The sequence below is a fragment of the Artemia sp. Qi Xiang Cuo genome, chromosome 1, assembly GCF_049724085.1.
Source record: "Artemia sp. Qi Xiang Cuo chromosome 1, ASM4972408v1, whole genome shotgun sequence".
Lineage (NCBI taxonomy): Eukaryota > Metazoa > Arthropoda > Branchiopoda > Anostraca > Artemiidae > Artemia > Artemia sp. Qi Xiang Cuo.
The window spans coordinates 84,907,358-84,924,451 of record NC_142794.1 but is presented as its reverse complement, the minus strand read 5'-3'; the positions used below and the strand labels follow the sequence as shown (position 1 = coordinate 84,924,451).

At 39.0% G+C, this 17,094-nt stretch overlaps 1 protein-coding gene across 1 annotated transcript in view; it reads left to right on the top strand.

Moving 5' to 3' along the window:
* LOC148956838 (putative inorganic phosphate cotransporter) overlaps positions 1–17,094 on the top strand; it is a 138,065-nt gene that overhangs the window by 11,022 nt on the left and 109,949 nt on the right. Inside the window, exon 2 of the mRNA XM_089096561.1 lies at positions 9,892–10,089. Coding sequence (XP_088952687.1) covers positions 9,892–10,089 — 198 coding nt within the window. The remainder of the gene's footprint in view (positions 1–9,891; positions 10,090–17,094) is intronic.

The following is a 17,094-nucleotide window of genomic DNA, read 5'->3' as shown; positions in this document are numbered from 1 at the left end:
AAAAACACAAAATCAGAAAAAATGATCAATGTTCCTTTAGTACCAACACAATTAGACTAAAAATGAAGATATTTATGCAGAGTTTCAACTAGCTATGGCTAAGTTTGCTAGAGACAAGCTATTTTCTTATGAAAACACACAAAATCAGAAAAAATGATCAATGTTCCTTTAGTACCTACGCAATTAGACTAAAAATGAAGATATTTATGCAGAGTTTCAACTAGCTATGGCTAAGTTTGCTAAAGACAAGCTATTTTCTTGCGAAAACACACAAAATCAGAAAAAATTTTCAATGTTACTTTATTACCTAATCAATTAGAATAAAAATGAATATATTTATGAAGATTTTAACAAATAAATGTATAATTTTTCTAATTACAATATATTTTATTGAGAAAACACAAAAAATCATAAAAAATGTTCAATGTTCCTTTAGTACATACACAATTAGACTAAAAATTAAGATATTTATTCAGAGTTTCAACTAACTATTGATAAGTTTTCTAAAGACAAGTTATTTTCTTGCGAAAACACACAAAATCAGAAAAAATGTTCAATGTTCCTTTAGTACCTACGCAATTAGACTAAAAATGAAGATATTTATGCAGAGTTTCAACTAGCTATGGCTAAGTTTGCTAAAGACAAGCTATTTTCTTGCAAAAACACACAAAATCAAAAAAAAATGTTCAATGTTCCTATCGTACCTACGCAATTAGGCTGAAATGAAGATATATATGCAGAGTTTCAACTAGCTATGGCTAAGTTTGCTAAAGACAAGCTATTTTCTTGTGAAAACACACAAAATCAGAAAAAATTTTAAATGTTCCTTTAGTACCTACACAATACGACTAAAAATGAAGATATTTATGCAGAGTTTCAACTAGCTATGGATAAGTTTGCTAAAGACAAGCTATTTTCTCGTGAAAACACACAAAATCAGAAAAAATGATCAATGTTCCTTTAGTACCTACGCAATTAGACTAAAAATAAAGATATCTATGCAGAGTTTCAACTAGCTATGGCTAAGTTTGCTAAAGACAAGCTATTTTCTTGCGAAAACACACAAAATCAGAAAAAATGTTCAATGTTCCTTTAGTACCTACACAATTATGCTTAAATGAATATATTTATGCAGAGTTTCAACTAGCTATGGCTAAGTTTGATAAACACAAGCTATTTTCTTGCGAAAACACACAAAATCAGAAAAAAAATTTTCAATATTCCTCTAGTACCGACGAAATTAGGCTGAAATGAAGATATATATGCAGAGTTTCAACTAGCTATGGCTAAGTTTGCTAAAGACAAGCTATTTTCTTGCGAAAACACACAAAATCAGAAAAAATATTGTTAGGTTAGATTAAGTTAGATTCGGTTAGGTTAGCCTACGTACGCGCGCAGATAGGTTAGGTTAGGTTGGATTAAGTTAGGTTAGGTTAAGTTAGGTTAGGTTAGATTAAGTTAGGTTAGGTTAAGTTAGGTTAGGATAGGTTAGATTAAGTTAGGTTAGGCTAAGTTAGGTTAGGCTAGGTTAGCCTACGTACGCGCGTACGTAGGCTAACCTAGCCTAACCTAACTTAGCCTAACCTAACTTAATCTAACCTATCCTAACCTAACTTAACCTAACCTAACTTAATCTAACCTAACCTAACTTAACCTAACCTAACTTAATCCAACCTAACCTAACCTATATGCGCGTACGTAGGCTAACCTAACCTAATCTAACTTAATCTAACCTAACAATATTTTTTCTGATTTTGTGTGTTTTCACAAGAAAATAGCTTGTCTTTAGAAAACTTAGCCATAGCTAGTTGAAACTCTCCATAAATATCTTCATTTAAGCATAATTGCGTATGTACAAAAGGAACATTGAACAATTTTTGTCTGATTTTGTGTGTTTTCGCAAGAAAATAGCTGGTCTTTAGCAAATTTAGACATCGCTAGTTGAAACTCCGCATACATAACTTTATTTAAGCCGAAGTGTGGTGGCACTAAGGGAAAATTGAACATTTTTTCTTAGTTTGTGTGTTTTCGCGCTAAAATTGAGTGTATATAGATAAATTGGCCATAGATAGTTGGAACTTAGCATACCTATATTCTTTTTTAGTACAAATGTGTACGTACTAGTGGACAAGAGATAATTTTTTAAGATTTTGTTTGTGTTTTCGCCAGAAAATACTTTGTCTTTAGCAAACTTAGCCATAGCTAGTTGAAACTCTGCATAGATATCTTCATTTTTAGTCTAATTGCGTAGGTACTAAAGGAACATTGATAATTTTTTCTGATTTTGTGTGTTTTCACAAGAAAATCCATAGCTAGTTGAAACCCTGCATAAATATCTTCATTTTTAGTCTAATTGCGTAGGTACTAAAAGAATATTGAACATTTTTTCTGATTTTGTGTGTTTTCGCAAGAAAATAGCTTGTCTTTAGCAAAGTTAGCCATAGCTATTTGAAACTCTTCATAAATAAATTAATTTATTTACTTTATTTTTTTTAAAAAAATGAACATATAACTTTTTATATTATTTTTAGTGTTTTCTAAAGAAAAAATATTGTCTTTAGCAAACTTAGACATAGCTACTTGAAACTCTTCTTAAATATCTTCATTTTTAGTCTAATTGTGTAGGTACTAGAGGAACATTGAACATTTTTTTTTCTGATTTTGTGTGTTTTCACAAGAAAATAGCTTTTCATTAGCACACTTATCCATCGCTAGTAGAAACTATACATAAATATCTTCAATTTTAGCCTAATTGCGTATGTACTAAAGGAACATTGATCATTTTGTCTGATTGTGTGTTTTTTCTCTAGAAAATAGTTTGTCTTTAGCAAACTTAGACATTGCTAGTTGAAACTCTGCATAGATATCTTCATTTTTAGTCTAAGTGCGTAGGTACTGAAGGAACATTGATCATTTTTTCTGATTTTGTGTGTTTTCACAAGAAAATAGCTTGTCTGTAGCAAACTTAGCCATAGCTAGTTGAAACTCTGCATAAATATCTTCATTTTTAGTCTAATTGTGTTGGTACTAAAGTAACATTGAACATTTTTTCTGATTTTGTGTGTTTTCGCCATAATATCCATAGCTAGTTGAAACTCTGCATAAATATCTTCATTTTTAGTCTAATTGTGTTGATACTAAAGGAGCATTGAAAATTTTTTCTGATTTTGTGTGTTTTCACAAGAAAATCCATAGCTAGTTGAAACTCTGCATAAATATCTTCATTTAAGCCTAATTGCGTAGGTACTAAAGGAACATGTGTGTGTCTGTGTGTGTGTGTCTCTGTGGGTGTGTCTCTGTGTGTGTGTCTCTGTGTGTGTGTCTCTGTGTGTGTGTCTCTGTTTGTGTGTCTCTGTATGTGTGTGTCTCTGTGTCTCTCTCTTTGTGTGTGTCTCTTTGTGTGTGTGTCTCTGTCTCTGTGTCTCTGTGTGTGTGTCTCTGTGTGTGTGTGTCTCTGTGTGTGTCTCTCTGTGTGTGTGTCTCTGTGTGTGTGTCTCTGTGTGTGTGTCTGTGTGTGTGTGTCTCTGTGTGTGTGTCTCTGTGTGTGTGTCTCTCTGTGTGTGTCTCTGTGTGTCTCTCTGTGAGTGTCTCTGTGTGTGTGTCTCTGTCTGTCTCTGTGTGTGTGTCTCTGTGTGTGTGTCTCTGTGTGTGTGTCTGTGTTTGTGTGTCTCTGTGTGTGTGTGTCTGTGTGTGTGTGTCTCTGTGTTTGTGTGTGTCTGTGTGTCTCTCTGTGTGTGTGTCTCTGTGTGTCTGTCTCTCTGTGTGTGTGTGTGTGTCTCTGTCTGTGTGTCTCTGTGTGTGTGTCTCTGTTTGTGTGTCTCTGGGTGTGTGTCTCTGTGTGTGTGTGTCTCTGTGTGTGTGTCTCTGTTTGTGTGTCTCTGGGTGTGTGTGTCTGTGTGTGTCTCTGTGTGTGTGTCTGTGTGTCTGTGTTTGTGTGTGTGTGTGTGTGTCTGTGTGTGTCTGTCTGTCTGTGTGTGTCTCTGTGTGTGTGTCTCTGTGTGTGTCTCTCTGTGTGTGTTTCTCTGTGTGTGTGTCTCTGTATGTGTCTCTGTGTGTGTCTCTGTCTGTGTGTGTCTCTGTGTGTGTGTCTGTGTGTGTGTCTCTCTGTGTGTGTGTCTGTGTGTGTGTCTCAGTGTGTGTGTGTCTGTGTGTGTGTCTGTGTGTCTGTCTGTGTGTGTGTGTGTCTGTTTGTGTGTGTGTGTCTCTGTGTGTGTGTGTGTGTGTGTGTGTGTGTGTGTGTGTCTCTGTGTCTGTGTCTCTGTATCTATGCCTATGTGTGTGTGTCTCTGTGTCTGTCTCTCTGTGTGTGTGTCTCTGTGTGTGTGTCTCTGTGTTTGTGTCTCTCTGTGTGTGTGTCTCTGTGTTTGTGTTTCTGTGTGTGTGTCTGTGTGTGTCTGTCTCTGAGGGTTTCTGTCTGTGTGTGTGTCTGTGTGTGTGTGTGTGAGTGTGTGTATGTGTGTGTGGATCTGTCTCTGGCTGTGTCTCTGTGTGTCTCGGTGTGTGTCTGGGTGTGTGTGTCTGTGTGTGTGTATGGGTGTGTGTGTGTCTGTGTGTGTGTCTGTGTGTGTGTGTGTCTGTGTGTCTCTCTCTGTGTGTCTCTGTATGTGTGTCTCTGTATGTGTGTCTCTGTGTGTGTGTCTGTGTGTGTGTCTCTCTGTGTGTGTCTCTCTGTGTGTGTGTCTCTGTGTGTGTCTCTGTGTGTGTGTCTCTCTTTTTGTTTCTCTGTGTGTGTGTGACTGTGAGGGTGTGTGTGCCTTTGTGTCTGTGTGTCTCTGTCTCTGTGTCTCTGTCTGTGTGTCTGTGTTTGTGTGTCACTTTTTGTGTGTCTCTGTTTGTGTGTCTCTTTGTTTGTGTCTCTGTGTGTGTGTCTCTTTTTGTTTGTCTCTGGGTGTGTGTCTCTGTGTGTGTCTCTGTGTGTGTGTCTTTGTGTGTGTGTGTGTCTCTGTGTGTGTTTCTCTTTGTGTTTGTCTGTGTGTGGGTGTGTGGGTGTGTGTGTCTGTGTCTGTCTCTGTGAGGGTGTGTCTGTCTTTTTCTCTCTGTGTGTGTCTGTGTCTGTGTGTGTCTGTGTGTGTGTCTCTGTGTGTGTGTCTCTGTGTGTGTCTCTGTGTGTGTGTCTCCGTGTTTGTGTGTCCGTGTGTTTGTCTCTCTGTGTGTGTGTCTCTCTGTGTGTTTGTGTCTGTGTCTGTGTCTCTGTGTGTGTCTCTGCGTGTGTGTCTCTGTGTGTATGTCTCTGTGTGTGTGTCTCTGTCTCTGTGTCTCTGTGTGTGTGTCTCTGTGTGTGTGTCTCTGTGTGTGTGTCTCTGTGTGTGTGTCTCTGTGTGTGTGTGTGTCTCTGTGTGTGTGTGTCTCTGTGTCTGTCTCTCTGTGTGTGTGTCTCTGTGTGTGTGTCTCTGTGTGTGTGTGTGTGTTTCCGTGTGTGTTTGTCTCTGTGTGTGTGTCTCTGTGTCTTTGTCTCTGTGTGTGTGTCTGTGTGTGTGTGTCTCTGTGTGTGTCTCCGTGTGTGTGTGTGTCTGTGTGTGTGTGTCTCTGTGTGTGTGTGTGTCTGTGTTTGTGTGTCTCTGTGTGTGTGTGTGTCTCTGTGTGTGTGTGTGTCTCTGTGTGTGTGTGTCTGTGTGTGTGTGTCTGTGTCTGTGTCTCTCTGTGTGTGTCTGTGTGTCTGTGTCTGTGTGTGTCTGTGTCTGTGTGTGTGTCTCTGCGTTTGTGTGTGTGTTTGTGTGTGTGTGTGTGTGTGTGTCTCTGTGTGTGTGTGTTTGTGTGCGTGTGTCTCTGTGTTTTTGTCTCTGTGTGTGTTTCTGTGTTTGTGTATCTGTGTTTGTGTCTCTGTGTGTGTCTCTGTGTGTGTTTCTCTTTGTGTGTGTGTCTCCGTGTGTGTGTCTCTGTGTTTGTGTCTCTGTGTGTGTGTCTCTCTGTGTGTGTCTCTGTGTGTGTGTCTCTGTGTGTTTGTCTCTGTGTGTGTGTCTCTGTGTGTGTGTCTCTGTGTCTGTGTCTCTTTTTGTTTCTATCTGAGTGTGTGTCTCTGTGTGTGTGTCTCTGTGTGTGTGTCTCTGTGTGTGTGTCTCTCTGTGTGTGTGTGTCTGTGTGTGTGTGTTTGTTTGTGTGTGTGTGTGTGTGTGTGTGTGTGTGTGTGTGTCTGTGTGTGTGTGTCTTTGTGTGTGTCTCTGTGTGTGTGTGTCTCTGTGTGTGTGTCTCTGTGTGTGTGTCTCTGTGTGTGTCTCTGTGTGTGTGTGTCTCTGTGTGTGTGTGTCTCTGTGTGTGTGTCTCACTGTGTCTGTGTGTGTCTCTCTCTATGTGTGTCTGTGTGTCTGTGTGTGTGTGTCTGTCTGTGTGTGTGTCTCTGTGTGTGTGTCTCTCTCTGTTTGTGTGTCTCTGTGTGTGTGTCTGTGTGTGTGTCTCTGTCTGTATGTGTGTCTCTGTGTGTGTGTCTCTGTGTGTGTGTGTCTGTGTGTGTGTGTATGTGTGTGTGTGTCTCTGTGTGTGTGTGTCTGTGTGTGTGTCTCTGTGTGTTTGTGTCTATGTGTGTGTTTCTGTCTGTGTGTGTCTGTATCTCTGTGTGTGTCTCTGTGTGTGTCTGTCTGTGTGTGTGTCTCTGTGTGTGTGTCTGTGTGTGTGTGTCTCTGTGTGTGTGTCTCTGTTTATGTGTCTCTGTGTCTGTCTCTCTGTGTGTGTGTCTCTGTGTGTGTATCTGTGTGTGTGTGTCTCTCTGTCTTTCTCTCTTTTTGTCTCTCTCTGTGTGTGTCTCTCTCTGTGTGTGTCTATGTGCGTGTGTCTCTGTGTTTGTGTCTCTGTGTGTGTGTCTATTTGTGTTTGTATCTGTTTGTTTCTCTGTGTGTGTGTCTCTGTGTATGTGTCTCTTTGGGTGAAACAGTTTGAGGCATTTTAGGCGATGATTTTAGAAAACAAAAGCAGAACTTTTCAAATCACAACAACTGATGGTCAGTAAATAATTCCTTTGGGGGGCCCGGCGATGGCCTTTGGGGGTCGGGGGGGGCCTTGGGGGGCGCCGGTGACCCTTTGGGAGCTGAGGGGGCCTTGGGGGGGCCCCGGGAGGGCCTGTGGGTGCCTGGGGGACATTTGGGGACCGGTGGAGGGCCTTTGGGACCCCGTTGGTCCTTTGGGAGCTCGATGGGCCTTTGGGGACCGGTGGAGGGCCTTTGGGACCCCGTTGGTCCTTTGGAAGCTCGATGGGCCTTTGGGGACCGGTGGAGGACCTTTGGGGCACAGGGAGGGCCTTTGGGTGCCTGGGGGACATTTGGGGACCGGTGGAGGGCCTTTGGGACCCTTTGGTCCTTTGGGAGCTCGATGGGCTTTTGGGGACCGGAGGAGGACCTTTGGGGCACAGGGAGGGCCTTTGGGGCACATGGAGGGCCTTTGGGTGCCTGGGGGACATTTGGGGACCGGTCGAGGGACTTTGGGACCCCGTTGGTCCTTTGGGAGCCCGGGGTCCTTTGGGGTCCGGGGGAGGGCCTTTGGGGCACAGGGAGGGCCTTTGGGGGTCCGGGGGGACAGTTGGGCGCCTGGGGGACAGTTGGGGCCGGGGGATGGCCTTTGGGGGTCTGGGTGGGCCTTTGGGGGCGCCGGTGGCCCTTTGGGGAGCTTGGGGGGCTTTGAGGACCAGTGGAGGGCCTTTGGGGCACAGGGAGGGCCTTTGGGGCACAGGGAGGGCCTTTGGGTGCCTGGGGGACATTTGGGGACCGGTGGAGGGCCTTTGGGACCCCATTGGTCCTTTGGGAGCTCGATGGACCTTTGGGGACCGGAGGAGGACCTTTGGGGCACAGGGAGGGCCTTTGGGGGTCCGGGGTGCCCTTTGGGGGTCTTGGGGGCCCTTTGAGGACCAGTGGAGGGCCTTTGAGGGTCTGAGGAGGGCGTTTGGGGGGGGTGGGGCTCTTGGGGTGCTGGGGGCACCTTGGCGTCCGGGGGGCTGCCTGCGGGGTTGTGGTGGGGGATCGGAACCCTTTGGGGTTGGGGTAGAGGACCTCACAACACTGTTCAAATGGAACTTGTGTATTATAACGACCACAGAGTTTCACCCTCAAATTCTCTTCTAAAACCTTTCCTAAAATCTTCTTTCAAAATGTCTCTAACGGTTTCGGCGAAATAATCCCATAAAATGGATAAAACGGTTTCGCCCAAATAATCCCTAAACGTAATTTCAGCGTGTTCCTTTTGTTTGGCATCTCTGCGCTAACGCATTTCAAATTTCTAGGAAACCCTTTCCTACGTTAATCTCTTCATCTCATAAATTTTCCTAGCTAAACTATTAGGGTTTCGTTAGAATATCAATTTATCTCTCCGACTTAAAGCTCCGTGAAGCCGTATTTAAAAATAGAATTTCTATCTCTTTAGACTCCCGCATAATTCCAAGATAACAAGTGATGTCAATTATAATTCCTGACACTAAAGATCAATGAAGCCCTATTTAAAAATAGAATATTAATTTTTCTCTCTGACCTAAAGAACGTTTATCCCTCAGACCTAAGATTAAAGAAGCCTTAATGTTTCTTAATTCTCCCCTTCGTGAATCAATAATTTCCCCTAGCGATTATGTAAATCAAGTTCACAGGTGCTACTCGTGACAGGACCACGTGGTTTATGGTTTTCCATGTGAGAAAATTCTTGTTTTTCCAAGTGAGAAAATTCCTGTTTTTTCATTCTCACTGAGAAAACCATATAACAGACATGAATTGCTGTTGACATCCATAAATGTGACAAAGTTCCTGTTTTTCAAATTCTCACTGACAAAAACCATTAAACATCCTTCGTGAATCAATAATTTCCCCTAGCGATTATGTAAATCCAAGTGAGAAAATTCCTGTTTTTTCATTCTCACTGAGAAAACCATATAACAGACATGAATTGCTGTTGACATCCATAAATGTGACAAAGTTCCTGTTTTTCAAATTCTCACTGACAAAAACCATAAAACATCCATAATTTGATCTTGACATCCGAGAAAATCATCAAATAAATCGATCTTGGAAAAAGAGGTCATTGAGCGATTACGTAATCTTTCTCCCTAGGGACTCTATGACCATATTGTTTCATAATTCCACCCAGACGTGAATCAATAATTCCCCCATCGATTATGTAAATCACCCCTCATGCCATTACACGTGGCCAAACAACAACAACAGACCGATTGACCTTGACCCCCATTAGACTCGATCGATAATCCTTGAATAAATTATGTCCCGTCAGCATTAAACTAAATTGTCGATGGCAGCACATGTGTTCGTACCGGACCTCCTGATAGGGTTCTACTCAGGCCAGGACATGCAAAGTGCAGTTCAGAACAGAATGGGTAGGGGCGTTTTAGGTGTTTGGGTGCTGTGACGATTTGTCAGTAATAACATCAGTATTGATCAATAAATGAATAATGAGTAACACTTGCTCCAGAACGCAATTTCGAATTCTAGAAATATTTTAATAAGAAGTATAATTTCGGCTTTACCATTTCGTTTCTAATAGCAAACGAATTTAAATTTTGGGAGCATCCACCTTCTTTCTTTAAAATTCTAATCGAATTGCATTGCGGAAAACCATTTTTTCCTTGGCTTAATCGATCAAATTCATGTTTTCATTTTTCATTCAGGTCTTTCTATTAGGAGGAGTTCCTCTGTGAAGCTGCTTCTTCCCAGTAGCCGGGAAGTTGGGATTTCATATTATTCCATTTAAGTTAATTTGCTTAGACGGAAGTGACATACAGTTTGGCTCATTCGTTTCTCAGCAAATTTTGGAAAAAAGATGTCTAGATTCTAGAAAGAATCTAGAATCTAGAATCTAGAAAGAAAGATTTCTAGAAATACTACCTATATTAGATTTGAGAGGATACTTATTATATTTCTCTGTGGACCAATGATGATTCAATTAATCTAACATGTCTCTCTTTGATAGGTTTTCCACCAGCAAGATTCATTATGGCCTTCATGGCTTTCACTGGATATATCAACGTATACATAGTCCGTAATAACATCAATCTGGCAATCGTTGCCATGGTTAACTACACAGCTATACGTGAAGAAGTAAATCCATCGAATGATTCACTGATACCCGAAGAAAAGCAGTGCGAATTTCAGAGTGTAAATTCAACCGGTATGTTTTGCCCCTAATCTTGTTGTCTATTGATTTTATATTCCTACTAGCGGTTGTGGGGTGTCTTCTGAGTGACTTAAAAGTATTTATTTTAAGATGAATACGTGGGGGAAAAGCTTCGCTCAGTGAAAAGAACGGCAGTTTTTTTAAGGACTTTTATTTTATTTTGTTCGTCAAAAATTTTTGCATATTCATACCGATGAGTATTTCGATACACTCGACAATCAAATTAAACAGTAATACGATTTTGAAATATTTAGCACAGACACTCATCTTCAAAAAAAAATTGTTAAACTATTCAAAGGATTTGTGACATAATTCTCATAAAATGTTGGAAATATTTGAATGCCAAAGAAATATTCAACTAAAAAGTTTAACCACAGCAATAGTCGTACCCTCAAACCATCTGGTTAAAAGTCCGACACACTATCCATTACGCTAAGCAGGCTTATATATACTAATATAAGAAAAAGAATGAGAAGAGACATATCTGATTGTGACGTTCTTTATTTGAAAAAGTTTCTCCAAAATTAAGTCTCTAAATGAATTTTTCCAAAGTTTTCAGAATTCTATAAAAAAAAATATCATTTCACTTTTTGATAGATTTTTACAATTTTACAGTTCTTTTTCAATTCCTTTTTACAATTCTGAAAAAAGGTTATGCTTTCAGTCAGGCTTTCAGTCTTGGCTTTTTCTCCACTTAGCCATTGCTCTTAACTTTTTTATCACGTGATTTTAATTAAAAAATAAACGGTCACATCGTTTATTGTTACACCGTAACGATTTAAGAATAGTACTTACCTGGTTGCTATTCACTCACCTTGTGAAGCCAAGAAATAACCTCAACCCTTGGGTAGACTGTTGGTTCTGGTGATTCGGTCAGTAAATTCAGTCAGTAAACGAGTCATCAACAAATATAGTAAGTGGGCTGGGAGGAGGAGGCTAAATCTCCCAAAGTTATGACCTATGTAGATATTGTTGTTACTTATGTTATGTTAATTTTACAAAAAATATAGTGCCATTATGGAGAAAAAAAGTATATACAGAAACATATGCACAATTATTTCTCGTTTAATAACTACTACTACTAACAACTTGCCACATCACCAAGGCTAATGAGACCAAAATAGCTACGTACATCGTAAACTCTCCCTCCATCCTAAGTTGTTTAAAGCCTTCCTCTTTACACCCTCCCAGGAAAATTCTCTTTCCCTTAAACCTTTCTTTACAACATCTTCCCACCCCAATCGCAAACGACCTGCTTTCCATTTAGCCCTTTACGGTTGGCCGAAAAGGAAATTTTTTGGCAATATTTCCTCCTTCATTTTGCAGAAAGTGCCCTAGCTATTCTACTTTTAACATCTTCACTGCTCCCACCGTCTTTACTCATAATACTACCAATGTAAGTGAGCCTCTCCACTTTATCGACTTTTATCGACCTTTCATTGCTTAAAAAAAAATAGAGTCGTGAGAAAGTCAAACTTAAGCGTAAAGAGTGAGGTGTTGAGAAGGGGACAGCCCCTTTCATATATGGAATAATTTCTGTTCGTTTTAAGTTTTAATGTCGCTCCTTACTTTCAGTTTAAAAAACTTGTTTTTTTAAATTTAATTTCTGATCGTTTATTAAACAAATAAACTTTAGCGTAAACAGAGAGGCGTTGAGGAGGGGACAGCCCCTTTCATATAAGGAATAATTTCTGTTCGTTTTAATTTTTAACGTCGTTCCTTACTTTCAATTAAAAAAAAACTTGTTTTTTTTATTTCATTTGTGAACGTTTTTGAATTAATGCAGGTTTTGATTTTGGCTCAACGTGCATGAATAATTAAAACTACTACTACTACTACTAACTACTCACCGCAGCACCAAGCTGCCTGAGGCCAACACAGCTACGTACGCTCCTCCTCCACCCCAATCTATTCAAAGCCTCCCTCTTTACACCCACCCACGAAGTTCCAATTTCCTTTAAATCTTTCTTTATGACGTCCTCCCACGCCAGACGGGGATGACCTCCTTTCCGTTTAGCCTTAGATGGTTGGCCGAAAAGAACAATCTTCGGCAATCTGTCATCCTTCATCCGCACAACATGCCCTAACCACCTCAACCTTTCTTTCATTATAGACCTAGAAAGCGGTATTGAACCACATTTTTCATGTAGCCTATTGTTTGAAACAGAGTCAGTCAGCCCGGTACCCAGAACAATCCTTAAGCAATTTCTCTGGAAAACATCTAGCAGAGCTTCGTCCGCTTTTCGGGGCGTCCATACTTCAGAACCATATTTGACCACTGTCATCACTGTAGCTTCTAATATTCTAATCTTATATTTCGTTTTAATTATTATTAATAATTAAAATGAAATTTACATATTAATTTTACTTTTATTTGGTTAAATGGCTTTCTCGAAACTTGTTTAATTTTATTTACGAACGTTTTTATTAGTAATAAATATACGTAACTTACGAATTAACTTACGTAACGAACTTCTATATTCATATATTTTTGATAAGTATATTAGAGGGTTTGCTCCCTGGTCAATACCTTGCTCTTTAAGCTAAAGTTCGAATTTTGTCCCAATTCTTTAAAAATGACCCCTTAATCACAAAGGCCGTTAATTAAAATAAATAGATCTTATGAAAATACTAAGAAATCTTTGGCTTAAAGAGCGAGGCATTGACAAGAAGGTGAACCCAATTATATAGCTAATATTTTTTGTTCGTTTTAAGTTTTGATGTTGCTCCTTACTTTCAGTTGAAAAACTTGTTTTTTTTTATATTTAATTTCTGATTTTTTTTTTTTAAATAATGATGATAAATCCGGCGCCCCCTTCACAGCAATGTCCCTTCCCCCATGAAAACTTCCTTCATGAAAAGATCCTCCCATATAAAACCCCCCCCCCCCCCCCAACCCCCACTACCAGAAAAATTCCCCCTGAAAACGACTGTATACTTCCCAATAACCAAAACTATATGTTAACATTGGGTAAAGTTCATAACTTTCAGCTCTCCCCCTGGGGGCAATTGAGGGATTAAGTCATCCTAAAAGACATAGTTACAATATTTTCGACCATGCTGAACAAAACGGCTATCTCAAAATTTTGATCGGTTGACTTTGGAAAAAAATGAGTGTGGGAGGGGGCCTAGTGGCCCTCCATTTTTTTTGGTCACTTAAAAAGGGCACTAGAACTTTCAATTTCCGTTCCAATGAACCCTCCCACGATATTCTAGGACCACTGGCTCAATACGATCACTCTTGGGAAAAAGGAAAAAAAAACAAACAAATAAACACGCATCTGTGATTTTTCTTCTGGCAAAAAATGGAAAATTCCACATTTTTGTAGATAGGAGCAGGAAACCTCTACAGTAGGGTTCTCTGATACAATGAATATGAAGGTGTGATTTTCATTAAGGTTCTATAACTTTTAGGGGGTCTTTCCCCCTTTTTCCGAAAATCAGCCAAATTTTCTCAGGAGCGTAACTTTTGATGGGTAAGATTAAACTTGATGAAACTTACATATTTGAAATCAGAATAAAAATTTGATTTTTTGACGTATCTATTGGTATCAAAATTCCGATTTTTAGAGTTTCAGTTACCATTGAGCCAGGTCGCTCCTTACTTACAGTTCGTTACCACGAACTGTTTGATAAAATGACTGATTATTATCTTATTATTAACACTTCACAAGCCTAAACAAGACTCAGTAGTTCTCTTATTAATCGTGAGCCTTATTCCCTGTCTATGTATCCCATCCTTCCTGTCTGAGAAAATACTGCTACTACTACTACTAACAACTCACCGCAGCACTGAGGCCGCCTGAGGCCAACAAAGCTACACACGCTCCTCCTCCCCAATCTATTCAAAGCCTCCCATTTTACACCCACCCACGAAGTTCCCATTTCCTTTAAATCTTTCTTTATGACGTCCTCCCCAGACGGGGACGACCTCCTTTCCGTTTAGCCCTAGATGGTTGGCCGAAAAGAACAATCTTCGGCAATATGTCAACCTTCATCCGCCCAACGTGCCCTAGCCACCTCAACCTTTCTTTCATTATAACCCTAGAGAGCGGTTCGTATAACCTATTGTTTGAAATACGGTCAGTCAGCCGGGTATCTAGAACAATCCTTAAGCAATTTCTCTGGAAAACATCTAGCAAATCTTCATCCGCTTTTCGCAGCGTCCATGCTTCAGAGCCATATTTGACCACTGTCATCACTGTAGCTTCTAATATTCTAATCTTGGTTTGCAGACTTCTCTTCCTATTCTTCCAAACTTTTTTTAACTGTGAAAAAACACCCTGAGCCTAGGCTATTCTACTTTTAACATCTTCACTGCTCCCACAATCCTTACTAATAATACTACTAAGGTAAGTGAAGCTGCGCATCTGATCAAACTTTTCATTAACCAACGTCACCTTTTTATCTTCACTTATTCCTAGCCATAGTGACTTAGTCTTCTTAACATTAATTGTTAAACCTATTCTGCCACCCTGAACTCGCAAAACCTTCAAAACTTCATTCATTTTGCTCACACTTTTATCTAGGATGCTTAAATCATCAGCATAATCTAAGTCCAGGAGATTTTTTCCTTCCCATTTGATTCTGTGGTCTCACATTGCCTTTCCTGTGCTCCTTAAGCCAAAGTCCATCAAAATATTCCATATGAAGGGGGATAGAACACAACCCTGCTTAACTCCTGATTTAGTACAACACCAGCTGCTAACCTCATTTTCTACCTTAACCGCAGCAGGGTTATTCTCGTACATAACACTAATCCCTTTAATGTATTTGTCTGGTATACCATACAAGGATAAAACCTTTACTAAAGCTCTTCTATCAGCAGAATCAAACGCTTGCTCACAATCTATAAAACTGAGGACCAAAGGTGTTTGAAAACTCAGGCACTTCTCAATTATTAGCCTAAGAGTGAAAATTTGGTCGATACATCCTCTACCTTTTCTAAAACCGCGCTGTTCTTCTCCTAAAACTTCGTCTTACGGCATCTCTCAGTCTAAAAAGTATCATATTACTAAGTAATTTACTACTTACCAGACTAACCAGACCAGACTAATGCCTCGATAATTACGACACTCACTTTTATCACCTTTCTTATAAAGTGGCTTAATTTAGGTTTTCCTAGAATAGTTAGGTACTTCCCCTTATTCAAAAATCTTATTCATAATCTTCAGTAATTTATTTCTAACCTCAGTGCCACCATATTTAAAAAAAACTCATTTACCACTCCATCAACACCTGGAGCCTTATTATTTTTTAATTCTTTTAGTACTGTCGCTAATTCCTCCTCACAAAACAAGTCTTCCTTCACATCCAAGGTATCACAAGCTTTTTCAGTTTTATCTATATCTTTTCCTGTAACTCTATCTGGTTAAGAAAATTCTCAAAATGAGTAAATACATTCAATATAACGTAATTTTATGTTTCCTTCCCCTGTGATATGAGTTTTTGAAACTCCTAATAAGTGTGGTTCAAAGCGTCTGAATTTGCCAGTCAAAATTTATAGGTTTATTTGGAAATGGTGTGGTTCACACATCAATCGATGACCAGACCCAAAGTGTACCATACCCCTTTATCTCCTTGAAGCTACTTTCTCTTTCTAATCTTTGGGTTTAAAATCAAAATTCTTCACTTAGACGATTTTTTAAAATTTAACTTACTTTTAGTGAAGATTAGATAAACTGATTAGAACTGGAAAATAAGAATGTGGATGCTATGAAGGGGGAATTTTGAAATGAACAGATTAAAAAGGTCTCATTACTAATAAACTTATGTTTTCTACTAGTACCTTAGTTTTATAAGGCGTAATATATACATATATATATATATATATATATATATATATATATATATATATATATATATATATATATATATATATATATATATATATATATATATATATATATATATATATATATATATATATATATATATATATATATATATATATATATATATATATATATATATATATATATATATATATATATATATATATATATATATATATATATTATATATATATATGTTGTTACAAAATATAAAGAATTTCGTAAGAAATTTAAAATGCTCTTACAGAACATAAAATATTTCTTAAAAAAAAAAAAAATAATACTTCATATAGTAATACTCATACTTCATTCAAATTAGTTCTTTTCCAAAGTCAGATGGAAATTGCTTAAAGGTTTTCCAGAGGAAGTGTTTATGAATAGCTTATATAGCTGTTTGACTGGCTCTATGTTGAAACAAGTAGCTATACAGAAAATTTGGTTCAAAGAAACATTTCTAAGGCTGTAATGAAAGAAAGGTTAACATGGCTAAGACGCGTTTTATGAATGAAGGACTGCCTAAGATTGTTTGACAATCGCTCTGGGGCCAAAAAAAGCAAGTTCTCTCCAAATAAGGTGGACAGAGGTCATAAAGAGGAATTTAAAGGAAATAGGAAATTCATGGGAGAGGGTAAACAGTCAAGCTTTGAATACATTAGGGTGGTGCGTGAGTGTGTACAATTTTTTTCGACTTAAGTAGCTAGTTGATGCAGTGAGCACCTGTCGAAAGTTCTCACAAGTCTTGTAGCCCTAGATACTTTATAATATAATATTAAAGATTAATATATGAAAGTTTAAAAATTGAGAACTCTTAATTGCCGTTAAAAAACTTCCTATTGGGACCAAATAAGGTTAAAGCCTTAACTAAAACCTCAAGTAGTCTAGAATTATGCTTAAACCCAGAATAAAATTTGTAAGATAAAGAATATAAACGAACAAGCTTGTGACGAGCCAATTGCATTTTACTACTACTACTAACAACTCACCGAAGCACCTAGCCGCCTGAGGCCAACACACCTACGTACGCTCCTCCTCCCTCCCACTTTATTTAAAGCGTCCGTCTTTACGCCCTCCCACGAAGTTCCCATTTCCCTTTCATCTTTCTTTACGACATCCTCCCACCCCAATTGCGGACAACCCGCTTTCCGCTTAGTCTTAGACGGTTGGC